At 40.7% G+C, this 25,332-nt stretch overlaps 2 protein-coding genes across 4 annotated transcripts in view; both read right to left on the bottom strand.

Annotated features, from left to right (window-relative positions):
* The window catches only part of LOC139934124 (endosome/lysosome-associated apoptosis and autophagy regulator family member 2-like), a 37,499-nt gene extending 18,054 nt beyond the window's left edge, over nt 1-19,445 (bottom strand). For all 3 annotated transcript variants that reach the window (XM_071928415.1, XM_071928416.1, XM_071928417.1), the window contains exons 1-14: nt 19,102-19,445; nt 17,931-18,054; nt 12,248-12,446; nt 11,081-11,228; nt 10,410-10,493; nt 9,336-9,520; nt 8,686-8,771; nt 8,071-8,159; nt 7,625-7,805; nt 5,871-5,975; nt 4,543-4,825; nt 3,380-3,487; nt 2,565-2,651; nt 1,064-1,131 (exon numbers count right to left, since the gene is read on the bottom strand). In XM_071928415.1, coding sequence (XP_071784516.1) covers nt 1,064-1,131; nt 2,565-2,651; nt 3,380-3,487; nt 4,543-4,825; nt 5,871-5,975; nt 7,625-7,805; nt 8,071-8,159; nt 8,686-8,771; nt 9,336-9,520; nt 10,410-10,493; nt 11,081-11,228; nt 12,248-12,446; nt 17,931-18,054; nt 19,102-19,269 — 1,915 coding nt within the window. In that variant the 5' untranslated portion in view covers nt 19,270-19,445. The remainder of the gene's footprint in view (nt 1-1,063; nt 1,132-2,564; nt 2,652-3,379; nt 3,488-4,542; nt 4,826-5,870; nt 5,976-7,624; nt 7,806-8,070; nt 8,160-8,685; nt 8,772-9,335; nt 9,521-10,409; nt 10,494-11,080; nt 11,229-12,247; nt 12,447-17,930; nt 18,055-19,101) is intronic.
* A 2,253-nt stretch (nt 19,446-21,698) lies between these two features.
* On the bottom strand, nt 21,699-22,615 carry LOC139934045 (perlucin-like protein). The gene has a single exon (XM_071928328.1). It carries the CDS (start codon nt 22,613-22,615, stop codon nt 21,887-21,889), a length of 729 nt encoding a protein of 242 aa, XP_071784429.1. The 3' UTR covers nt 21,699-21,886.
* Nucleotides 22,616-25,332: the final 2,717 nt, after the last annotated feature.

Here is a 25,332-nt window from a genome sequence, read left to right on the forward strand (position 1 = left end):
TTTCCAACCGTAAGATATCCCCAAACAGCCCAATTATGATTGTGTATGAGTTGGAGGGGAAGGTATTGCAACAAAACAGGGCGACCACAGGCTGTGAGATTTTTTTTGTTTACTGTAAACCAGCAGGTAGGCTTGGCACATTCATCAGATGTGATACAACTTAAAGACTGTCATTGAGCAACAAATCACAGGTGTCTTAACGCATTAACATTGCCAAGGGCCATGACTATTGGGAAATCTTGGTGCAATTTCAGTGCTCTACTTACAATAAGCGAAACTTGGAATATATAGAAGCACCCTCCCCCCCCCCCCCAATACTACACGATTTGCCTACACAGCCAATGCAGAAATTCAGTGCATACTTTTTGAGCAGAAAATGGTAACAGTGAGTGCAGTATTTTGCAGTAAGCAGAGACATGAAATTGGTTGATGCTGTAGACAAAGGATGGGGATGGGTTCGAATCCGATCTGGATGCTAGTTTATATTTCCCCCACAAGATTTGGAAATCACCAGCAATACAGCACTTATCATACATCGATGCAGTTAAAGGGGGACTGTTGTTATGATCATAGCAGACCTGTGGCTGTACATGGAAAATGGAATTGTGAACTCAAACCCAGTCATTGTAGTAAAGATTAACAACGAAATAATGAGAGTATTAACTGTGTGACGCCCGGCGTGCATGCAGTAACTGGGTCAGAGTGTTAGCGATCCTAATTCCATCACTTACAGGGCCCAATTTCATAAAGCCTGTAAGCATAAAAAACAACACAGAAAAATCTTGCTTAACAGAAACTGGTTCCGAACCAAAATTCCATAAAGTTTACATGGTTAGCACTGGTGCCCCACTCAATTTTTGCTAAGCAAAGAAATTTGTTACGCAAAAAAATTTGACAAGCAGTATTTTCTGCTTAACAGCCTTATGAAATTGGGCACAGGCCTGCGTTTATCAAGACGACAGCCCCTGGTAAAACCAAAGGTAATAACAAAGAAATCAAACAGGAAGACAATGAAGACACGATTCCCCCCCCCCCAATTTAAAAGGAAGATGATTATACTTACTTGCAGGGCATGGAACACACTTGTTAGTATCATTGACAATGTAATGCCCTGGATCACATGGTATGCAGCTAGATGCGGGAAGCAAAAACAGTGTTATAAATAAGCAGGTTAATCAAATGGAGCAGCTCATGCAAGTATCATGCACTCAAAGAGCCTGTCAGAGGCTCGGCCAAAAACAAACTTCCATTTAGTATGGCTCCCTGCATCCACAGTTGCGAGAACTAATCATAACTCTTGTGTTATATAATGGGACCTGACTATTTGAGATAAAGTGCGATCCCAGTATTATGATGGCCTAAAAACAGCACATGGACCCCAAACTGTTGTTCCCCCCCAACAAAAAAAAAAAATTCAAACGTCACATCTAAACAATGCACTAACCCAAGGCTGAATGCAACACAAGAGTAGTTGTTGTGTGTGGACAGACTGTACATGTATGTCATGAACAAGGTGTTTCAAGCACAATGTACACAGTAATGTTGACCGAAATTACTTTACCGATAACTTTACAGGTGTATTTACACACGGAATACCATGATTTGAAAGGATATTTTGGATATTTAGTTTTAGATATAGAAATTACCTGTGTGTAATAAAGGCCTTAGTGTTTATTTCCGAAGGTATCTGGTGAATGTTTTCCCATCACGGTTTTTCCAATTAGTTTTGAGACTAAAGTACACTTGAGCAAAAGTTGAGCACAATTTGCATGTAACAATCGTTTATTGTATTACACTATGTCATACATGTACAGCGGCAGTGTTTCTGAATTTTAGGATTCGTTTTTAAAGTGTTCAACCTCATGGGTAAAGGAAACAAAACAGCTGTGCAAATCATTTGAAAAGGAATGTTTTGCTCTACAAAATAAATCAACCTCGTAATACCTAAAAATAGTCTCATCAAAAGTTGTCTTAGGATTTTTAGGTACTGTAGAAAAATCCTGTCACTTTCCGTGCCGTGTTCCAGGAGTATATGACTCGGTGTCTATTTGTATGCGACTGTTTAATGTTTAGTTTATGTAAACGATTACTACCTGTAAGACATGCAAATGAGTGCTTCATGCAATTTTTAATCTGTGTAAGCATTAGTTGAATGTGAAAATATCTCAAATCACAATGGATATTTTTTCTACTGTGTTCAAAGAAAGTCACATGCATGATATTTACTTTTCTTAAAAACTAATATGGTAAATACATTGGGGCAAGTTCCAATGGGGAGGTGGGCGGGCTCCAAGGGTTCAAACGGAAGGTGGGGCAATTTGCTCCAATGGGGAGGTGAGCCAAGTTCAAGAGGAAGGGGGGGGGGCAAGTTCCAGTGAAAGGTGGGGCAAGTCCCAGTGGCAAGGTGAGGCAAGTTCCAGTGAGAAGGTGGGGCAAGTTCCAATGTGGAGAGTGGGGGCAAGTTCTGTTGGAGAGGTTCCAGGAGGTAGGAATAATGAGGTACATGTATGCAAGGCAAAGGTCAAAGATCAGGGGTTAAGAGAGGGTCAGCTTTTAGCTCTTACCCTTCTACGTCGCTTCCTCTTGGGCAATTTTTGCACTCTGTTGCACCGCCTAGCGTGTTAGTTACTTTAATGCTGTAGATCTTGGCACTATAAAAAACAAAATTAATAACAAAATATTAACTCTTCTGATCAAATTTACAATTAAAAACTACTCAGTACAACTAAAATCCATGTCAGTGAAAAATTCCTACGATGAAGCATCAAAAATTGACTCGGCAAGTAAAATAAATACCCTCTGAAAATGTACCCTTTATCAATAATCAAACAAACTGCTCAACGAACTATAATTCTTATTACTACATTACAGACAACAAAAATGTGCGAAGTGTACACTACACTCGAGAACAAAGTAATTAGTAAAAGGTAAAGACCATGTAATCCTTGTTTAAAAAAAAACGAACTTGTAAATTCCAGAGCCTTTCTATGACCTTGTACTATATCTAAAACATTGCCCCCCACCCCTCCCCCACAAAAACCCTCAGCTAATTTCAGTTGTTACAAGCAAAATTAAGGATAATGTGTTTACGAGCAGACAATTATGCACAATTTGTTGCTATTTTCTCCGGACTCGTACAACAGACTATGCAAACAATTCACAGGTTTGTCATTACACATTCATGGTTGATCACACAAAAAAGGAATACTGTCTGCGACCATTTTGTCAGCTCTACCAATCATGTATAATACCTGTATGAATATTCTTGCCTGGAAAATTGTGAAGTTCGGGTTTTAGGACTTTTTATAACCGAAAAGAGTGGGGACAGTCTACAGAAAGTTGGCAGGTACATGTATGTTATAGGCTGGTGAATACTTACACATCGTTGCGGTATTTGTAGGTGGGTTCATGTGAGTAATCACTGCCGATGTCCGTCTTCTGGAAAGCCCAACTGAATGTGACTGGTCCTTGCTTCGTAATAGAGTACCTACATGAACAAAAATACAGATGAGAGTTTACTATGTTATAATAATTATTTCTTTTTCTCTGGTTGGGGCGGGGGGGGGAGGGTAGCTTTTCAAATAGTGATTCAATAGTTGAGCTACAGAATTTCTTTAAAACAAATTTTTTATTTTTATTTATAAAAATTTTTTCAAGATGGTAATGAAAATAAGAATCCTGCCGACATGCACCCCTGTTGGTTAGAAATCATTTAAAGTATGTAAAAAAAAAAAAGTGAATCTCAAAGGTTTCCAATTGACCCCTCGCACGCTCACCATGTTGGTGGGCAAGTAAGGTTTACGTGTATTAACGCCGCGTCGCCTTAAACGCGCACTTCACCGCATAACGCACAGCATACTCTATGCATAGAGTTACATGTACATATGAAAACGCATTTTTCTGATGATGACGTCAGGTGAAATGGGTCAATAGGCGACTTTTAAAAATGTTTGTGGTGTTCATTTGAATACTGCCCTCAACACGGCCAGATATACGGTGAGTACCCACTAACATGAATAGAGTAAAAATTATTGACGGAATCTTTATAGAATCATAATCTACAAGTATTAGGATACCTATGAAGTTAGGAGATCACTTAAACTAAGCAGGCCAGTGAGTGGGTCATGAAACAAAAATTTTTGTCCGAATTTTGCGCCATCGGGAAACTTGTCCAGATCTTGGGCCAGCACTGCCAACTTTAAAAGGCTTTAAACTGCAGCGTAGACAAAACATTCACAGAAACATAGGCCAAAATTCTTGCATGTAACAATGTGTTGTGCATCCTCATTTTCAAGATATTTTTGTAGCATTCCTTAAAGTAATTCCATTAGCGCAATGCGAAACTGCCATATTATTTTTTATTATTTTCACAGACCTAAAAAAATTAAGGACCAATACAATTAGGAACCCCCAAAAATTAGGAGACAAGTAATAAAAGGATAACTAGAACATAAGGAAACCTATGATACAATTTGGAAACAAATTAATCTTGTAGACAAACAAAATTAGGGCCAGGGGAATTTCCTCTTTTCCATATCTCACCTAAACAGCTGCTTCTCCTGAGTGCCAAACCACTCCTCGATGATCGGCGAGCCGTTGTCGTCGTCCTGGACGAAGAACAGCGCACAATTCCCAGTACATTCCATGCTGAACCAGAACGAGATGACCCCCAGCTCCTCTGCCTTTCCATCAAAGTACCCCTCCTCAAACCTCATCCCATCTAGTCCCAGATCCAGGACCAGGTAGACGTCGTCGGCATGACCCTTGCCGCTGTGGATGTGGTCGGCAGCAAGCTGCCATCCACTTTCATCGGAACATCCATACGCTGGTGACGGGTTGGCAGAAAAAGATTATTTGTGAATACATGTAGAGGAGTTGAAACCTACGGTTCTTTTCTAAAAGCCACACCAACTCAATTATAGATTATCATTACAAGTTGTTATTGCATACCTTACTAGATTGAATAGATCTTACATTGTACATTGGTATTTGATTTTTTATTTTCAATCTTTAGACTTAATACACAATGATTACAGGGGCTGTCAAGGTTATACAAAAGTATAAAAACTGTCGTCTAGAGATGTGTAAAACCAGACCGCTGTCAACGATGAAAATATATGAGTGAAAAAAAAATGGTTTTACATACATGTACTAGCTCTGTGGTAGAGTAAAATGCATGTAGATTTTTGTTCACAGGACTCTTGAAATACATTCAGTACTTAATACACATTGCTGTTTGGTAAAATAAAAGTGGTAGATAAATTGTTGTTGTGATTTATAAAGATATATCAAATTTGTTGAAAACCCCCCCCCCCCCCAGAAAACAGGTTAAGCAAGTTGCTGGTTTGTTGTTTTCATTTTCTTTTATTTTTCATTTATCTTCAACGCATTTTTTAAAAACTAATTATCTCACTGCAAAGTTAAGTTATTGCCGTATTGAACAAATTACACTGTTACTAATAAACAACCCATTACTTCTGACGTAACTTGCAAATTTGAAAAGAGCAACAGGGGGGTAGTTCGATCCAGTTGCTACTAGTCCAATCATGCAGTGTTCAGCTGACATCTACTGTAGATCAATTATTGTTCAGTCTAGTCGACTCTAGTCACCCACTTGAACTTGCTCCAAGAACCAAAAAAGTTCAGAAAAATTTCTTTGAAAGAATTTTTTTTAAACGGCCTGACAATTCGACCCTATCAGAGTCTTTCTAAAAGGCTAAATGACAACATAACACACATAACAAATATTTATTTGGTTTTACCCATATCGGTGTATACGGGTAAAACATCTGTGTATATGGGTAAAACAAAAATTAATACAACACACACAAACAGATATATGTAGGAATGAATATAAGATTCTGACTTACATGAGAGACTCAGGCATGTGGAGTCCATCTTAGGAGGCAACTGGTGCCATCTGATGTAGTCAATGCCATACACTGGAGCAGTGTTGGGAGGGCAAGGCTGGCAAGCTGTCGATACAAATGTCAAAGATAGCACAGGGCATAAAAATAAAGTCTTGTAACAACTTTTGGAACATCTTGTGTGTGTGTGTGGGGGGGGGTGTTCTATTAAAGCTGAGCGACAACTGCTTCAGGCCAATGAAGGGGCGCCATCATGCTAGCGTAGGTGTCACACGCAGGACCTTAGCACATGTTTTGCTGGTGCTTCAAATAGATGCTTCAACAACATTGGTTGATGATGCTTTTGATGCATACAAGACTCACAACGCTAGGAGCAGAGTAGCAAGAAAGGGCAGGATATACATGTAACAGCCACTCAGGTACTTCTAATAAAGATCTAGAACTTAAAGCCATTATACACTTTCGGTAAACAGTATTGTCCAAGTCCCACACTTCATGTATCACAACTTATATATAAAATAACAATCCTGTGGAAATTTAGGCTCAATCGGACATCGGAGTCGGGAGAAAATAACGGGAAAACCCACTCCTGTTTTCGCGCGTTTCGCCGAGTCATGATATGTGTTTATAACAAATCCGTAATTCTCGTTAACGAGAATTTATATTGTTTTACGGTTTTCTCAAAAAGTAAAGCATTTCATGGACTAATATTTCAAGAGAAGTCTTTCACAATTACCTTCTGTAAACCCTGTAAATTATTTGTAAATCTGTGAACTTTTTTTTTTTTTTCTGTACCGAAAGGGTCCAATGGCTTTAAATTCTTTGGTGCTTCTCACTTTATGGTCTTAAAGGAACACGTTGCCTTGGATCGGTCGAGTTGGTTTTTGAAAAGCGTTTGTAACCGTTTTTCATAAAATGCATATGGGTAGAAAGATGTTGTAAAAGTAGAATACAATGATCCACACAAACATACCTCAAAATTGCGTGGTTTTCCTTTTACCTCGTCGACTAACACGTCGGCCATTTATGGGGGTCAAAATTTTGACTCCCATAAATGGCCGACTGTGTTGGTTCGCACAGTAGAAGGAAAACCATGCAATTTCGAGGCAAACTTGTGTGGATCATTGTATTCTACTTTTAAAACGTCTTTCCAACCATATGCATTATATAAAAAACGGTTACAAACGCTTTTGTTTTGACCAACTCGTCCGATCCAAGGCAACGTGTTCCTTTAAACATATAAAAATAATTTTTTTGAAAGTTTCAATTTAGTTTTTTAATTTAGACAGTATTTTAACACCCTTTTGTTCATGTTAACTGTGCTGCATTTTTTTCTTTCTGTAATTTACAGTTTAAAAAAACTGAGCCAAATATATGTGGGGTGTTGTGGCCGAGTGGATAAGAGCACCAAATTCAAGCTCTGCTGATTCTGTTCAATCCCGGTCATGACAATTGTGTCCCTGAGCAAGATACTTAACTATAAATGCTTCTCTTCACCCAGGGGTAAACGGGTACCTGTTAGGGCAGAGATGGTTCTTGTGATTGATTTAGACGAGTAGCGCATTTGTTGCACAAGGCTGTATACTCCCCAGGGAGCTGAGATGGTTTAAGGAATGACTTAAGGCCAAGTGACCAGGGGTAATAATTCAAAGCGCCTTGGGACACCCTTAGGGAGTGAAAAAGCGCTATATAAAAACTTAATATTATTATTATTATTATCAAGGGTTTAAAACTCTATATTGACTGAATGCACTCACGTAGCGTTCCATCAGAGAACATGTTGCTGGGACAGATGGCACAAGTTGAGTGATTGAAGGCCGACATGCCTGGGTTACACGGAGGGCAGGTCTCCTGCTTTCCTGATGGCGGTAGCTGGTCCGCACCCTCAATGTCACTCCGACAGATACGAGGCTCGATCCACTTGTACATCAACTGAGTCTGCGAAACACAAAATTTCAAAATGTGAAATAATTTCACTTATAAATTTCACAGGACAAGAACACCTAGATATAACTTGCACAGACAAACTAGAAAAACTATTTAAAAAAAACAAAAAAACAAAAAAACACCCCAAAAAACAGCAGCACATGCTGACAATATCAGACATTTACACACTTAACAAAAACCCAAAACAGGAAGTCACCCTTTAAATGTTTTCCACAGACTGTACATAGATTGTAAGTTTGTGACAATAGTTACCAACCTTATTGTTCTCGTCACATGGTGTGTTTGTCTGATAGTAGTCAAATTCAGTGCACGGCTTCCTGTCTGTACACTCTGAGGCGCCAGGACCTGTGGAGAATGCAACAATTTTTTTTTTTTTAAAATAAGGCTGCAAAAATAGGACTGTTCTTGACAGGCACAATATTTTACTCCCTTTCAGCAGCCACTGCCAGAAACACTAGGGCAAAGCCCTTCTCTTAGCCATAAGTATAATTTGGTTCTTTTACGTGCAATACAAAACACATGGGACTAACGGCTTTACATGTACCTCCCAATTGAAGAGCGAAGCAATGCAGTGTCTTCCTCTTTACAAGTGTCATAACCGAAAACCAAGCTCTGCTGATCCAACCTGGCTAACATGGGCAGCGCCATTTCACCCGCTAGCTCTGCGTTACACTTCCAAGGGTTAGATCGAGCAAGGCATGCTGGGAAAAAATGGCGCGGCCAGATCGATCACCCCTGGGAACCAGGTTGCTGCTGATCAGAAACATCAGAGCTTGAGTCTTTGCTCTAAACCGCTCAGCCATGAAACACTATGATTTAGTTCTAGTTTGTATTACTAACACTATACTTTGTTTTAAACTAACAAACTTACTTGAGTACTGGGTGTTCTTATTACATTCAGTGCACTCTGAAGCACCAGACTCTCCAGAGTATGTGTTAGCAGGACACTTCTCGTACCTTGGTGGAGAAAATCACACAGACCCAAATTTACAAACAAAATATTCACTCTTGTTTCAAAATTGTTAATTTAGGTGTTTTGGATCATAAATAATGGTGCTGAACTGCCTATAGCCATCAGACTAGCTCCGTCATGTCGTGGTCTAGTGGGTTCGAATCCCACCCGAGTGATTTGCCTCTGGATTTTGTTCATTGAACTCAGAAAAGTACCGAGTATATAGTGCACATCGACGTAAGGGTAAAAAAACAACTTATCAAGTATTTTTCTTTAAACTTGGACAACATCTAGTTGGTAGTTTAGCGTAATGGTTTCTTTTCTCGCCTTCCACCGCAATGACCCTGTTCAAAATCCTGTCAAGGACAGTATACGGTTTGGGTTTTCAGCCCCTACTCGATTGGGCTGGTATTGCGGAAAATAATTGTCTGGGGTGCTCGTCCCACATCTTAAAAGGAAACTTCCTCGTCTTCTCTTCGAGGATGCATGGCTAGTACAGTGATCAACTTTGCTTTTCTGAGAATCATTGGCTTCACAACCACAATTAGCCTAAATAAGTCAAAACTTACGAGTATGAGCCTTTGCTGCCGACAAAGGTACCCGGCTTGGTCTTGGTGCATTCGGAGGTGAAGCTGAGTCCCATAACCTTGATCTCTTTGATGAGTACAGGGTTGGGTTTAGCGTTGTGGAGAGTAGTCAGTCCAATGCCCATTGTCTTCCATGTGATCACATTCATACCTGCTTCCAGGTCCAACTAAAATAATAATCAAGAAAAAATATCTAAAGAGATTATTTTTGGTTCATAGAATGCACACTCATATTGAGAGAGAAGAAATATTAATGATAAGCGTTTTAAAACAAAATTTGCTTTGCCGAAACTTGTATCAAAGTATAGTATTTTTGGCAGGTGTTTGTGGCCGATTTGTTAAGGAGAATTGCATTAGGGGAGTCAGGAAGGGTCTGGTGAGCACTGACGGGATCTGGTGAGATTTAGCTGGGGTGTGATGAGAAGCTGGTGGGGTCTGGTAAAATATTGGTAGGGTCTGGTGAGAATTGGCTTGGGTCTCGTGAGGCACTGGTAGGGTGCGATGAAATTAGGCGGGTGTCTGGTGAGGTGCTGGTGGGGTCTGGTGAAACAAGGCTGGGGTCCGTTGAGAGGCTGGTAGGGTCTGGTAAGATGCTGTTATGGTCTGGTGAGATTCGGCACGGGTGCGGTGAAATAAGGCTGGGGTCTGGTGAGGCGCTGGTTGGGTCTATTGACATTGAGCTGGTGTCTGGTGAGGCGCTGGTTGGGTCTAGTGAAATAAGGCTGGAGTCTGGTGAGGTGCTGGTAGTGGTAGGGTCTGGTTAGATATTGGTAGGGTCTGGTGAGATTCGGCACGGGTGCGGTGAAATAAGGCTGGGTCTGGTGAGGCGATGGTAGTGGTAGGGTCTGGTAAGATATTGGTAGGGTCTGGTGAGATTCGGCACGGGTCTGGTGAGGTCCGGGTAGAGTCTTGTGTGGAGCTGGTCGGGTCTGGTGAGGCGCTGGTAGGGTCTGGGGAGGCGCTGGTGGTAGGGTCTGGTGAGATTTGGCGGGTCTCTGTTGAGATTTGAGATTCACCTGGGGTCTGAAAAGCCTGACTTGTTCTTGTGAGACTTACCTTATACGTTTTCCATTGTCCCTCTCCGGTTGGGTCTGGCCATCTGTTGCCTACTGAGCTTGTCTCACAACGCTCATTGGTAACCTACAAGAAACACATTTAGAAAATTACCAGCCAAGATTAAAGATTCAGTGTACATCATGTACACCAGGGTTCTGCCCAGGATTTCTTAAGTGGTGGAAAAATGTTTCCCTGGAAACCATTTTGAGATGGATCAGTTAAATGGTAGATCATATAAAAAGACTCAAATTAAAGAAGTGTTAAAAATTATTGGCTTTGGATACCATTTTTACTGGTGAAAACTCAATTTTATATTTCATTGAAAACTGCAAGTGTAACTAAAGAATTTGGAAAATGTGTGGTCGGACACAGAAGAAATTCTGTTTGGGGAATCCTGAGTGCCAGGTAAGTTTTTCTAGCATCGACCACTGTGGGCAGAACCCTGACGTGTTTTCCTTTTGATGCATTGGTTTTGATCTAACTCAAGTGCAATAAAAGTTCAGGTTTATTCTTAAACGACGGGTTTGTGTTATGAAAGGCTCTTTTTTTTATGTTTCTGTTACTAAAAAAGCTGTATTTTTGAAAAGTTTTTCGAACAACATCTGAAAAAATCTGTACTGTGTGGAAGCTCTGATAAAAAAAATGAGCTGAGGTGCACTGTTGAATCTTACCGACACATGGAAGATGGTATCACTGGTCGCAAGAGAGTATGTGAACTCTACATAGCCCTCCTTCATCAGGTTGGCTGCGTACACCAGCTTGGCGATACACTGGTCCCCCGGTGAACGGATGTGCGACCCTTTCAGCTCCCACATGGAACTGTGTAAGAATGAATGAACATGAAATGATGAATCAACAATATACAGATCATGGACACGTTTCATGCGCAACTCTGCATACCGTAAGCAAATAATTGGCGCATACTGTAAGCAAAGAACTGGCGTTTTTTCAAGCATATTTCACTGGTAAGTTTTCACGAAGAAGTGGTGCTTGTATGGAAGCAGGGAATTCAGCATTAATGTCAAGCATATTATTTCAAAGGATTAGCAGGGACTTTTTGCTTGAGCGCATGCGTACTCCAATTAGACATTCTTTCCTAAATACACAGCTAGCAAGAAAATTTATGCTTGCCCTGTAAGGTAAGCAAAGAACACAGAAGCACAGAATTTGGCGGTGTGCAAAGCCAAGAATCTTTGGCTCAGTTGTGTTCTAATTCATGATGGTACATGTACATGTATCTATGCTAACTATGAAAGCAAAACAATGCAGTGATCAGTTAATAAAAAAGCAAGTGAAAATTAAACATTTAAAATAAACCAAATTAATTTGTTTTCCATTTTTTAAATTCTGTTATTCTCTGAGCGCTTTGCGCTATATAAATGATGTGATTATTAATAAGGAAAATTAAAGACACTGGACACCTTTGGTAATTGTCAAAGACAAGTCTTCCCACTTGGTGTATCTCAACATGTGCATAAAATAAATAACAGTGAAAATTTGAGTTCAATTGGTCATCTAAGTTGCGAGATAATAATGGAAAAAAAAACACAAAAAAAACCTTGTCACACGAAGTTCTGTGCTTTCAGATGCTTGATTTCGAGACATCAAAATCTAATTCTGAGGTCACAAAATCAAATTCATAGAAAATTACTTTTTTCTCAAAAACTACGTCACTACGAAGGAGCCGTTTCTCACAATGTTTTATACTATCAACATCTCCCCATTACTCGTTACCAGCAAGGTTTCATGCTTAAATAGTTATTTTGAGTAATTACCAATAATGTCCATTGCCTTTAAAATAATAATTTCAATACAATGAACGAAGAAGGAACACTCACTGATTGCATGGTCTTTCATCGTTGTCCATCATTCCGTAGTCTGGTTCCGTCGTCTCTTCAACCAAGAGGAACCCGTCAGGAAGGGTGGTCCAATCTTGAAACAGCTCCCCTCCACCTAGTGAGAAGGTACCCACTGGGCACTTCTGACACTGCTGGCTGTCATCCTTGTCCAGGTACTCCCCAGGGCCACATGAGAAATCTAGGATTAAATCGTTAGTCGTTGTTAGAAAGGGCTTTTGAAACCTTTTGTAGATCAAGCTTTTTTTGCGACGACATGAATCCCTTCTCATTGTGAATGAAGATCTTCATCTATGTATAAGTAATATAATTTACCTACGTTAGTCCTCAAGTTCTTGAGAAAACAAAATTACAGAGCAATGTTTGCAGGAGAGTCACGTAAAACTGTTGTACATTATGCTAAAACAATTGTTGTCTCACTGAAACAAAAAATATTTGAATGAAACTACAGCACCTCAGCAAATAATATTTGAAGGGGAAGCTTTCTAACATCATTACCTTTAAACTGTGTAAGTTTAATTGTACATAAATTGTAAATCTGTGGAAATTTGTGTCTCTTGTGTAAGTCCTGCTTAGGCCTGGAATTTCATCTTCCAGAGGCAAATGTAATTTTCTTTACCCAAATTGGAAAAATCTTGAAGTCTATGAGAAACTTTACAATGCCCTAGGGCCTTTGTCTTAGTCAAAGAGTTAAAAAAAAACCAGTGCATTCAATTAACTTCATTTCAATGCACTTCAATTCAATTGACTTAATTATCTTTCACTGGAAATTCATTTCGGCCTTCACGTCAACAAGTTATGAATACATCAATATTTAGTGTATTATTTTTTACATTGGGGATAAATAATATGTTAATTGTTTTTACCCTTCATGCCCTTACACTTTTTTTTGTGTCAGGAAAAAATATTATAACAAAATATTAACATTAACAATTTCAGCTGAAAAAAACACAAAATACTTCACAGTTATATAAAAGGAATGATACAAAATGTTATAGAAAATGATTTAATTAAGCTTAAAAATCAATGATAAATTTGAAACTACACGTGTTTATTAATTTTACTAATTTCTCGGGTTGAACAAAGAAAAAATATTACAGCAGAGTTTGAACCTGAGACCTCCAGCACACTACCCGGAGGGCACATTACAAAATTCATACCATTTCATGGCTCTGACTTGTCAATTTGTCTTTGTCCAACCCCAAAATTGAATGAAATTTACCTAAGTCAGTTTCCTTCATTAATTGGTTATTATTACTAAACTTCATGTGATGCCATGTACATTGTTCGTACATAATGTATATGTACATGTACCATACAACAACCATAGGCAAGATTTATGCAGGCAGGCCAAGTGCAACTTGCAAGGTTGACTACATGTGCATGTATGTAAACCCAATTAAGGGATGCTTAGCCTACATGTAATTGTGCCAGGCCTAAAAGTACAACCATGTGTAGTGTACACTTGACATTATGTGGCCCATTGGTTTGGCTTCCCTGAAATGACAACCATTTATTTGGAACTACCAGCATCTAGGCCCTATACCTTTGTTTACAAAGAGAGTGACAATGCAACATGTGTAGGGCACCAAAAGAGGATTTTGTTGCATTGTAAAGTGAACTGGTTTTAGCCAGCTGCATTGACACTGGACATCTACATGTATGTACATGTACCTGTACTGTACCTTGCTTAATGCATTGCATTGAAAATTGCTGGGACGGAGACTATCACCAAGGCGAAGTACAGTACATTTTAGAACCCGGCTAAATGCAGCACCATAGCCTAGCACAACAAAACACTTCATACATTGTACATTACCAATTCTCAAGAGAAATACATGTACATGCACTCACTGACTTCTGGTTAATACTGTCAAAGATTCATGAGCAATTATACAGCCGTGGAGCGTTTGAAGATTCTACAAATCAACTGTTCCTAATTGATTTCCAAAATTGAGATATTAAACCAGAGTTACACATATTAAGGGAGAATACTGTGTATTATGTACTAAGCTTGGGCGATATCGATTTATTTTATTCACGACATATCGCCGACAATATATAACGATATTCGATATAATCGCGATAAATTAAATTTGACATCAGTCGTCAAACTCCAAGTGAAAGTTGTAGAAGAGACAGTCATAGCATAAGAGAGGTGTTCTAATGACCTATTCTTCTGGTTTTACTCCAAACCTATGGGGTGCGAGATGTCTCAGCTAGCAAATACATCGCGATATTTAATCGATATCGCGATATATCGATATTTCGATTAAAACCAAATCCATCCGATATCGAAATCGTTTCCAAATTAATATCGCGATATTCGATAATATCGTGATATCGCCCTTGAAGCTTATTATGTACAATGTACAATTTGAATGTACTTATAAAACATGTTCATTCAAGCTGTGTGTACATTGTAGTACCCACAGAACCGTAGGTTTGTGTACATTAAAAACATCTGTTTACGTACACGTACATGTAGTGTACCTTGTACAAGTGCATACTATTACATTGTACGCGTCTCTTCTTGGGAGCATGGCAGTGACTCATTACTCCCAGCCATCTAGTCATATGGAACACCAAATCTGAGATATTAAAATTATAATAACACTTTAACCAGGCTGTGATAATTAGGGATATACATGTATAAAATACATGTATGCCATTATGATTCAAAAGATGAGTAGTAAAAGCCAGCTTTGATAATTGTACATTACATGCAATATAGGGCTCATACCATGGAGGTAATTGTGTACATGTATACAACCAGTCCTGGGGTGGGTTTCACAAAGAGTTAGGACTAGTCTTATCTCGAGTTAGGACCAGTTACTCGTCCTAACTTAGGACCATCCATGCAATTTGTATATCTCCTAGGACTAGTCCTAAGTTAGGACTAGTCCTAACTCTTTGTGAAATCGACCCCTGATCTATTGTACAATGTAGCCTGTAAGAACTTATCTTTTGAAAAGATACAAAGATACAATGTGCACATAATCCCACACATACATGTGATGCCCCTTTGGACACAAATTACGTAAAATTTGAGAAAGTAATTGCGATTTAAAACTGCCTAAAAAAATTGTTAGCATTTTGCTAGTATGTGAACGTGATGTACAGTTATACATGTGATGTATATAAAACTCTCTGCACATTATACATACATGTGATTGACACAATAACAAGCAAATGATAATTGATTCAATCGCAAACTAAATTGTACATTACACATGTTAGAAACAAAAACACAAAAAAGAATAATAATAATAAGACAGAAAAGGAACAACATTGCTTCCAGAATCCAGACTGCAAAGCCATTCACTGTTTACTTATTATAATAATGATGAATATCAATCAAATTCAGTGCAAGACTCGAATTACATGTTTTGTGTACACAATGCATCATTTGCATGGTGAGTGTAGGGCAAAATAATGATAAACACTGAACAAAGAAGTGCAAGCCCAGCACATGTAATAACGAGAAGTAATTAATTTGCCTGCGCTAAGGCGCTATCTATCTCTACCATCTGGCAAACTTTCATTACAGTGCCACTCAGAAGGTACATCAAGCACAAAATCCAAGCTGGCCCTTCATGTTTGTATGCAGTACATGCACTCTGTACATAATGGAATTATTTGTCTTTGAGAGGGCGAGGCTAATTTCATTTTGATAAAGGCATTTAACTTGGAAAATCTTAAAGTCTATTGGAGAGGTTTGGAAGGCAATAAGCCAAAGACCAGGGGCAACAGAGACCAGGGGCAACAGAGACCAGGGGCAACAGAGACCGGGGGCAACAGAGACCGGGGGCAACAGAGACCGGGGGCAACAGAGACCGGGGGCAACAGAGACCGGGGGCAACAGAGACCGGGGGCAACAGAGACCGGGGGCAACAGAGACCGGGGGAAACAGAGACAGGGGGCAACAGAGACCGGGGGCAACAGAGACCGGGGGCAACAGAGACCGGGGGCAACAGAGACCGGGGGCAACAGAGACCGGGGCAACAGAGACCGGGGCAACAGAGACCAGGGGCAACAGAGGCCAGGGGCAACAGAGGCCAGGGGCAACAGAGACCAGGGGCAACAGAGACCAGGGGCAACAGAGACCAGGGGCAACAGAGACAAGGGGCTACAGAGACCAGGGGCAACAGAGGCCAGGGGCAACAGAGACCGGTGGCAACAGAGACCAGGGGCAACAGAGACCAGGGGCAACAGAGACCAGGGGCTACAGAGACCAGGGGCAACAGAGGCCAGGGGCAACAGAGACCGGTGGCAACAGAGACCAGGGGCAACAGAGACCGGGGGCAACAGAGACCGGGGGCAACAGAGACCGGGGGCAACAGAGACCGGGGGCAACAGAGACCAGGGGCAACAGAGACCGGGGCAACAGAGACCAGGGGCAACAGAGACCAGGGGCAACAGAGGCCAGGGGCAACAGAGGCCAGGGGCAACAGAGACCAGGGGCAACAGAGACCAGGGGCAACAGAGACCAGGGGCAACAGAGACAAGGGGCTACAGAGACCAGGGGCAACAGAGGCCAGGGGCAACAGAGACCAGGGGCAACAGAGACCAGGGGCAACAGAGACAAGGGGCTACAGAGACCAGGGGCAACAGCGACCAGGGGCAACAGAGACCAGGGGCAACAGAGACCAGGGGCAACAGAGACCAGGGGCAACAGAGACCAGGGGCAACAGAGACCAGGGGCAACAGAGACCAGGGGCTACAGAGACCAGGGGCAACAGAGACCAGGAGCAACAGAGACCAGGGGCAACAGAGACCAGGGGCAACAGAGACAAGGGGCTACAGAGACCAGGGGCAACAGAGACCAGGGGCAACAGAGACCAGGGGCAACAGAGACCAGGGGCAACAGAGACCAGGGGCAACAGAGACCAGGGGCAACAGAGACCAGGGGCAACAGAGACCAGGGGCAACAGAGACCAGGGGCAACAGAGGCCATGGCCTTTCAGGTCTGTTACATTGTGTACTTTGTTACATTGAAACCCACCCAAAGCAAATGTACTAGGGACTAAAAACCCAATTTACATATGTTAATTGCAAGGCTTTGGTTTAAACCTGCCGAGGCCTGGTTCTTTATAATTTACCTTGACTTCGTCTCGGTAAAATTATCAAGAACCAGGCCTCGTTGGGATTAAACCACTAGTTGAAAACCTCTTCACCACACATTGATTCCCTTATTTATGGCAACTGCTGTTTCTATCATAGTTTTAAAAATCTGTGGAAAGATTTTAAGTAAAAATATCCCTCATCATCCAATGGCCACTTTACAGTTATCTTATATTGATGAATAATATATTGTTGGATTGAGTTATGATCACCATGATCTATTATTTTTATAGGCCTAATGTTAGCCATGTTTTTTTATGTCCATAAATAATGTCCTTTTATATCGTCTGTTTCATAATACGCACAGGCATCAGGAGATTAACTTGATAGTAATTTAGTTTGTGCTACTTTTTTATTTCTCTCCTATGTTTACGGTAGGCCCCTATGTTTTCTTTCAATATTTTTTATTGGTTTTAAACTTGAAATTGCGTTTAAACTTGAAATTGTCGTCCACGACTACTGTACAATTAGGTAAATGAGCGAAAAGTTAAAAATTTGGACTTGCAGCTCTCCAAAATATTCAATAAATTGTTCAACTTACTGCAGTCAACGGCCCTCTTAGGCGCTTCGGGGGATCCTCCCACGCAGAAATCTGGCTCGGGAACAGAAACACGCCATCTCACACCATTCTTGTCACACTCGGTGTATTCATAATGGAAATCCGACTGTAAAATCACAATATATTGGTCAGTGATAAGTCAGTGTAAAGGAAGTTTCGAAGCAATGATTATTGATTGGGAATTTGTTATGGCAAAACACTTGGAAAAGTAATCACATCTACTGAGAGTCTATGGGCGTAGGGCCAAGAAGCGGAGGGAGTCTAGCGTATTGCATTGGCACTATTTACGTGGCTCCTACATATGACTAGCCCTAAGTGAGGACGAGTTACTCATCCTAGCTTAGGAGTAGTCTTAAGTTTTTCATAACTCTCTCAGGACCAGTCCAAAGTTAGGATTTCAATCAACCCCTGGCTGGTTGAGACGGGTTGATGAAGGAATAAATAATACATGTAATAAGACAGTTAAGGGAATACAAGCAGATGGATTATTTCAAAGGTAAACTTAAATGAGCAATGTTGCTATTTTACTGGTCAAATTAAAGGAACACGTTGCCTTGGATCGGTCGAGTTGGTCTTTGAAAAGCGTTTGAAACCGTTTGATATAAAAGGCATCGGTAGAAAGATGTTGTAAAAGTAGAATACAATGATCCACACAAACATGCCTCGAAATTGCCAGTTTTCCTTTTAGTTTTTACCTCTACTAGGCTCTAGACTAAACAGTAACACGATCGGCCATTTATGGGAGTCAAAAATGGCTGACTGTGTTAAACCGTGCAATTTCAGGGCAAATTTGTGTGGATAATTGTATTCTACTTTTAAAACCTCTTCCTAACCAATGCATTTCATACTTGTACGCCGTAAATGGTTAAGAACGCTTTAAGTTTTTATAGACCAACTCGTCCGACCCAAGGCAACGTGCTCCTTTATAAGTTTATTCAAATATAAGTTAAATATTATTTTTTATAAGAAATACATTAAACAAAAGTAACAACTTCAACAGTACACTACACTCATCATGCTCATTTACAATTAACCTTGTTCTTACAATTTACACAAATACAAATAGAAACACAAATGTAAAATGTACACAAAAAAGTCCTGTTAACACTAATTTGTGAAACTATTTATGTACGAAATTAGTATAATAACTTACTGGATGACAAGTAGGTTTGTCCTGTTTTCGTTTCGATTCTTCCACCTTGTCATCACCTCCAGCCGCTGCAGACTGGGCAATTAAAACGACCAAAATAGCACAAACAATGGTCCTTGATAAAAATGGCTGCCATCTGCTGGCTTTTCTATCTCGGACAGACTGTGTCATGATTGATTTTCGGTCCTTTTAAAAAGGCCAAAACAAAATTCGGACGTAGAATAGGTGTCTTCACGGTAATCCGGGTAATGTCCAATTGTTTCAGAAGAAAATGAGATGAAAATCGGGATGAAAGAGTTAATTCGACAATATGCTGGCTCTGCAATATTACTCTGCGTACGTTTACACTATCATCTCCCACTCTAGTTAAAATACGCAGTAAACACCCCATTCAGCAGCCGGCCAGCTAGCCTCCTCGCTCGAACACAGTATCATTATCGCATCGTACAAAAACACTTTTGTGGGAACGAGGCTGTGCATCTATTTTCTCCCGTCTGGTGTTATCCCTACAATATATGTGCAGTAACCTTTTTACATGCGACGTTTAGTAACCGCACAAGAAAATTGCGATGACTCGAGAAAAGTTTTTGCGCGTCTCATTTTATTCATTGTCGATAGACAGTCAGTTGGTTGGCATGGGCGGCCGAATCTAGTAAAACAATATTAACATGTAAACAAAATTCTTAATTTACTGCAAATTTTCAATTAAATTGCCCCTATCACTATCAAAGCCACAACTGGGCTCTTCTTGCAAAAGAAATCACGAGTTCCGCAGGCCCGCTTGTAGTTTCTTTCCGGGACCTAAATAATTCGCCATGCAACTTATCCGAAACTGAGGCCTGGCGAGCACAGAGCACAGAGCACAGAGCAAGCACCAAGCCTCCCTCGTCAGTCGTCAAGCGACAGCTTTTTCCGGGTACATCACAAAACAATAATTTTCTGGCGCTGGCACGGGATTGGATTGGGACTTGAGTTAAGTATAGGGTCCTGGGTTCGGGTTGCCGGGGGGGGGGGGGTCGGAGGTCATTGGCGCCGCCTACTAGCCCCATGACGAGCCCCCTCCTCCCCAACCCCTAGTAAAAACAACCACAAGTCAACAACTGAACAGTTCGATACCTCAAAGGTTGCACCACCTGGTCTGCCGGCCCTTAGGCTTGTTTCCAAGTCTGCGGATCGTGGTTTTTGTCTGAAAGTGATGCCAATATAAACTTGCATGAAAATATCTTGTTGATTAACCCAGTAAAATTAATAGCCGTAATCTCAGACTTGTAACAAGTCTACTCTGTCTTGATCATTAGTGCCCTCCTCTTTGCTGGAGCAGATTTCTACCCCAGATTTTTCCATCAAAATGTTCGATCGGCCCATCCCAGTCCCTGTAGACTAGGTAGAAGAGCTGTGACGACGGTAACCTAATTTCAGCTTTTATAGCGCCATTTACATTCATATTCCACTCATCAAAACACACATTTTAGTGACAAAAGCTTTATTTTGACAAAATAGGTGACTTTTAAGCGGTCAAACATAGCTAATGGGGCATGAAAGTTAAAGGCTGGCTCACTCTATGACGAATAGGGGGGGGGTGGTGCGGCGAGCTATAAGCTACGTATTGCAATTTTGAATTTGTCGACAATCATCGTGTGTTTCCGTCAATTGTCGCTGACGAGTCGCTAGCGACTGCATACGGCCGCAAAAATCAGTCGCGTCCGTCGGCAAATTTTCAACATGTTGAACTTTAATATACGGCAAAAAAAATCGTTGTGATTCCGTTCAGACTTTGTTGGAGAACGCAACCCTCGTTTCTTTGACGCAGACGGTCGCAATTTATCAGTCGCTTATGGAAGAGTGGGAACGCAAAACTCGACTATTAATACGACTCGCACACACACATGCTTTGTTGGTGTCGGCCGTTGAGTCACGTCATAGTCGCCGCAACCCACTGTCAGCCGCTGGCCCTTGCCGCCAGCCAATTCGCTGAAGGTCGTTCCCACCCGTCAGCGAATTTTGGTTTTCCCCCTTTTGCCGTCGCTTTGGCCGCAAACGTTTTGTGATTTTCACGTTCGTCACCTTCCGTTGGGTCTTTTCCGCTACATGTGATCTGAGCCAGCTTTAAGATGGTGGAATTTCGACGGTTGGCCCAAGATCAAATGAACTTGGAGAGGAAAACAAAAGGTGTCGGATGTTCTCCTTTATGATATGCAAATGAGATGCTAAAAAGCTAGAGATAATTAGGTGAGTAAAGGATGGGGAGATAGGAAAGATTTATAGCGACAAACAACCCGAGATTAATTTATTGATTTTCTTGTCTCTAGATCAACGTCAGAAGAGATTCCTTTTTCATCCAAACACTATTTTTTATCTTTTACACAATTTAAATTAATTGCTTACAATATTCTCTCTGCACCTCGTCCTAAGCATCATCAGAAAATTGTTTTAGATTTGAATTCAAACAAGAATTTGCGATTTGCCAGCTTACACATTCCTCTCAGAGATTCCTTTACAAGTCAAGTTGGCTGATTTGTAAATTAGAGACTAAAACAAAAATGTTCTTGGTTTTCAGGTCTGCGAAAAATATGAAAGAATCTATTGTTTTTCGCCCAACAGTTCAAATGAAAATTGAAACTACTTTGCCTAAAACAAAAAGACAACAATCCAATTCCGAAGAAATCTCAACTTTGGGCTGGTGAATCTTTTGAGCACAAAATGTCCACGATTGGCTACTGTTTCTGGCACTTGAGCGTAATTTCTATGTTCTTTTTTACTCATGGTGATTTAACAGTGTTGATTAAAATTATCTCTCTCCGTAAATACACGTTAAAGGTTTCTCGGACTTCACAAACTGGGTGTGGTCGGCCTCGTAGCGGGTGCCATTGTTGATTTGGCAAATTCGCTCCCCTGTCACAAAATGCTGCACGTTGAAGGAGCGGCATCTGGGGTCGTAGTCACACACCGTGGCACATACACGGACGTTGCTGGTCGGTATCTCTCGTAAGGTGTGGCCGGTCAGACACGAAGCCAGCAGGCGCCATTGCTTCAACTTGGCCTGTGTTGCAACGACTTCCTTGCCCTTGCAGATAATGTGATATTCATTCGAGCACGGAGCATCATTCCATTTACCACCCCATACGAGTGAGGATGATAGCTCAACACAGTTTTCGCTAGTTCCGCCGTTTGGCTCATGCGGCGTCTTCCAGTTTCTATACCCGCCGTTGTCTGACGTACAGTCCCACTGTCCTTCATTCTCTAAATCATTGCAATTCATCCACGCCCGATAACTGGTTTTACTCAGTAAATAGTTATTTTCTTCCAATGATGAAGGCGCAACCATCTCCCCTCCTAACTCCTGACATTTCAATCTCCCTTCTTGCCAAGTCATTCGTTCTTCAAGAAGTTTGTAGCAAGAGCCGCCCCATGACTCCCAGCCGAATGGACACAACATCTGAGGCTTACACGAATGAGCAGAACTCATACCAATGGTGAAGAGAATCAACAAAACAGAAGGCAAACAAAATCCTCCCATTATTTCAAGAGAGCTATCCAGTGGCTAAAAAGTCAGCACACAACCACTTCAATATTGTTTCTAAATCTTGTAAAGTTCAAACAAATCTCTTTTTCTGTTATTTCTCGGTTGTTATTGTTTTATCAGCAAAGCGTTTTATGAAAACACCAAAGGATAGAATTCAGGTCGGCTCTGATGCGATCGAGGTTTCTCAGAAAGCTTAGTGAGGAATATCCAGCGTGCCATTGGCTTATGCACTTCGATGTCTTGAAGAAAACGTTTAAGTTTCCAAGATGATTTCAAGCTCAATTGAAAGAGGGTAGAACTCAGGCACAGTCTCTGGTGCAGATGGCATGAGGTTCAATTTTGGTCAGGAAGCTCAGTGAGGAATATTTGGTGTGTCGTCGGTTTAAATATTGCTATTAACTAAACCTATACGCAACTTCCTTTGGATGACAATTTTAATTAGTTACCATGGCGAAAAAGACGGGCCCAGTAACAATGGAGGGAAGAAAGAGCGTGCACGAAATTTGAGTCTTCACCACAAATCGGCCAAGAAGACGTCCTTGCAGTATTGTGTAGCTAATTATCTACTCTCTAGAATATTGAACCACGCACGTCAATTGCACTGCAAATCGCCTGAGAAACCACCAAAGCGTTTCAATTGGCCAAGATTCTTCACAATGGAAGAGTTGTTGTATTGTTGCCATGGGCACCGCACTTTTTTTAGGCAATTGAGGGTCCAGCTAATTTTACTACCAGGCAAGAAACCGCTAACATGTCTCACTTGTATTGCAGAAAATATATCTTTGGTCTTGGCGACTGCTATAAAACATGGTTGCAATATTATTAAAGACAATTTCGCGTGACATTGTTTCCCTTATTCTTGCATTCAGTTTGGAGTAGTTGAGTGGACTGATGTTCCCACATGTGACCAGTGACCTCATGCTTATTCATAAATGTATAGCAAAAGGTAATGATAAGGTCATTAAAGCGTTGGGAGATAGGACAACATATTATGTATTTTCTACAGTTTTTATACATATTTTTTATTTGATATGGTATTTGATGTGCAATTTGTATGACGTTTTTGTCCTTGTGCCCTTATGTGCCTTTGTTATTTTTATTGTCTGGATCGCCTTTAGATAGTGATTATTTTCGCTCTTTGGTTATCCGCAGGCTTGGTCTCTGTGTAGTCTTATTTTTATTGCCTACTCTTTGTATGTGCTGCTTGTCTGGAAATAAATAAATTAATAAATAAATAAATAAATAAATAAATAAATAAATAAATAAATAAATAAATAAATAAATAAATAAATAAATAAATTAATTAATAAATATACCGACGGATAACCATACCCGTGGTGAGTATGAATACATTAAAACGATTAAACATCGATAATGAGGAATGAAAGTTAAAGGCTGACGAAATGACGAATAGGGGGAGGACGCGGGGGGGGCGAGCTACATTAAGCCGCCAATCATCGTGTTGCCGTCATTGTCGCTGACAAGTCGCTAGCGACCGCACAGACGGCCGCAAAAATCAGTCGCGTCCGTCGGTAAATTTTCAACTTGTTGAACTTAAATATACGGCAAAAGAATTCTTTGTGATTTCGTTCAGACTTCGTTGGAGAACGCAACCCTATAGCTCATTTCTTTGACGCATACTGCTGCAATTATCAGTCGCTTGAAGTTTCCATGCCGTGCGATTCCGTTTCTTAGTCGCTTTGAGGTCGTTACAATTTCGTTGGTAGTCGTTGCCTGAGTAGATGACCAGAACATTGTGAAGAGTAGGAACGTCAAACTCGACTATTTATACGACCCGCACCCCCACACAGGCTTGGTGTCGGCCTTTGAGTCACGTCATTGTCGCCGCAACCCACCGTCAGCCGCCGTTCCTTGCCGACAGCCAATTCGCTGAAGGTTGTTCCCACCTGGTAAGAGTATTTTGGTTTTCCCCCTTTTGACGTCGCTTTGCCGTCAACGTTTTGTGATTTTCACGTTCGTCACCTTCCGTTGGGTCTTTGTCGCTACTATGTGAGCCAGCTTTAAGATGGGGGAATTTCGACGGTTGGCCCAAGATCAAATGAAGGAGAGGAATACAAAGGGTGTCCGATGTTCTCCTTTATGATATGCAAATGAGATGCTAATAAGCTAGAGATAATGGGGCGAGTAAAGGATGGGAAGACAGGAAAGATTTATAGCGACAAACAACCCGAGATTAATTTATTGATTTTCTTGTCTCTATATAGATCAACGTCAAAAGAGATTCCTTTTTCATCCAAACGCTATTTTTTATCTTTTACAAAATTTTTACTAAACAAACTTTGCTAACAATATCCTCTCTGCACCTCGTCCTAAACCTCATCAGAAAATTGTTTTAGATTTTAATTCAAAGAAGAATTTGCGATTTGTCAGCTCACACATTCCTCTCAGAGATTCCGTCACCAAATCATGTTGGCTGATTTGTAAATTAGAGACTAAAACAAAAATGTTCTTGGTTTTCAGGTCTGCGAAAAATATGAAAGATTTGTTTGTTTTTCGCCCATATTTTAAATGAAAATTTAAACTACTTTGCCTAAAACAAAAAGACAACAATCAAATTCAGAAGAAATCCCAACTTTGGGCTGGTGAATCTTTTGAGTACAAAATGTCCACGATCGGCTGTTGTTTCTAGCACTTGAGCGTCATTTCTATGTTCTTTTCTACTCATGGTGGTTTAACAGTGTTGATTGAAA

The sequence above is a fragment of the Asterias amurensis genome, chromosome 2 (genome assembly GCF_032118995.1).
Source record: "Asterias amurensis chromosome 2, ASM3211899v1".
Classification (NCBI taxonomy): Eukaryota; Metazoa; Echinodermata; class Asteroidea; order Forcipulatida; family Asteriidae; genus Asterias; species Asterias amurensis.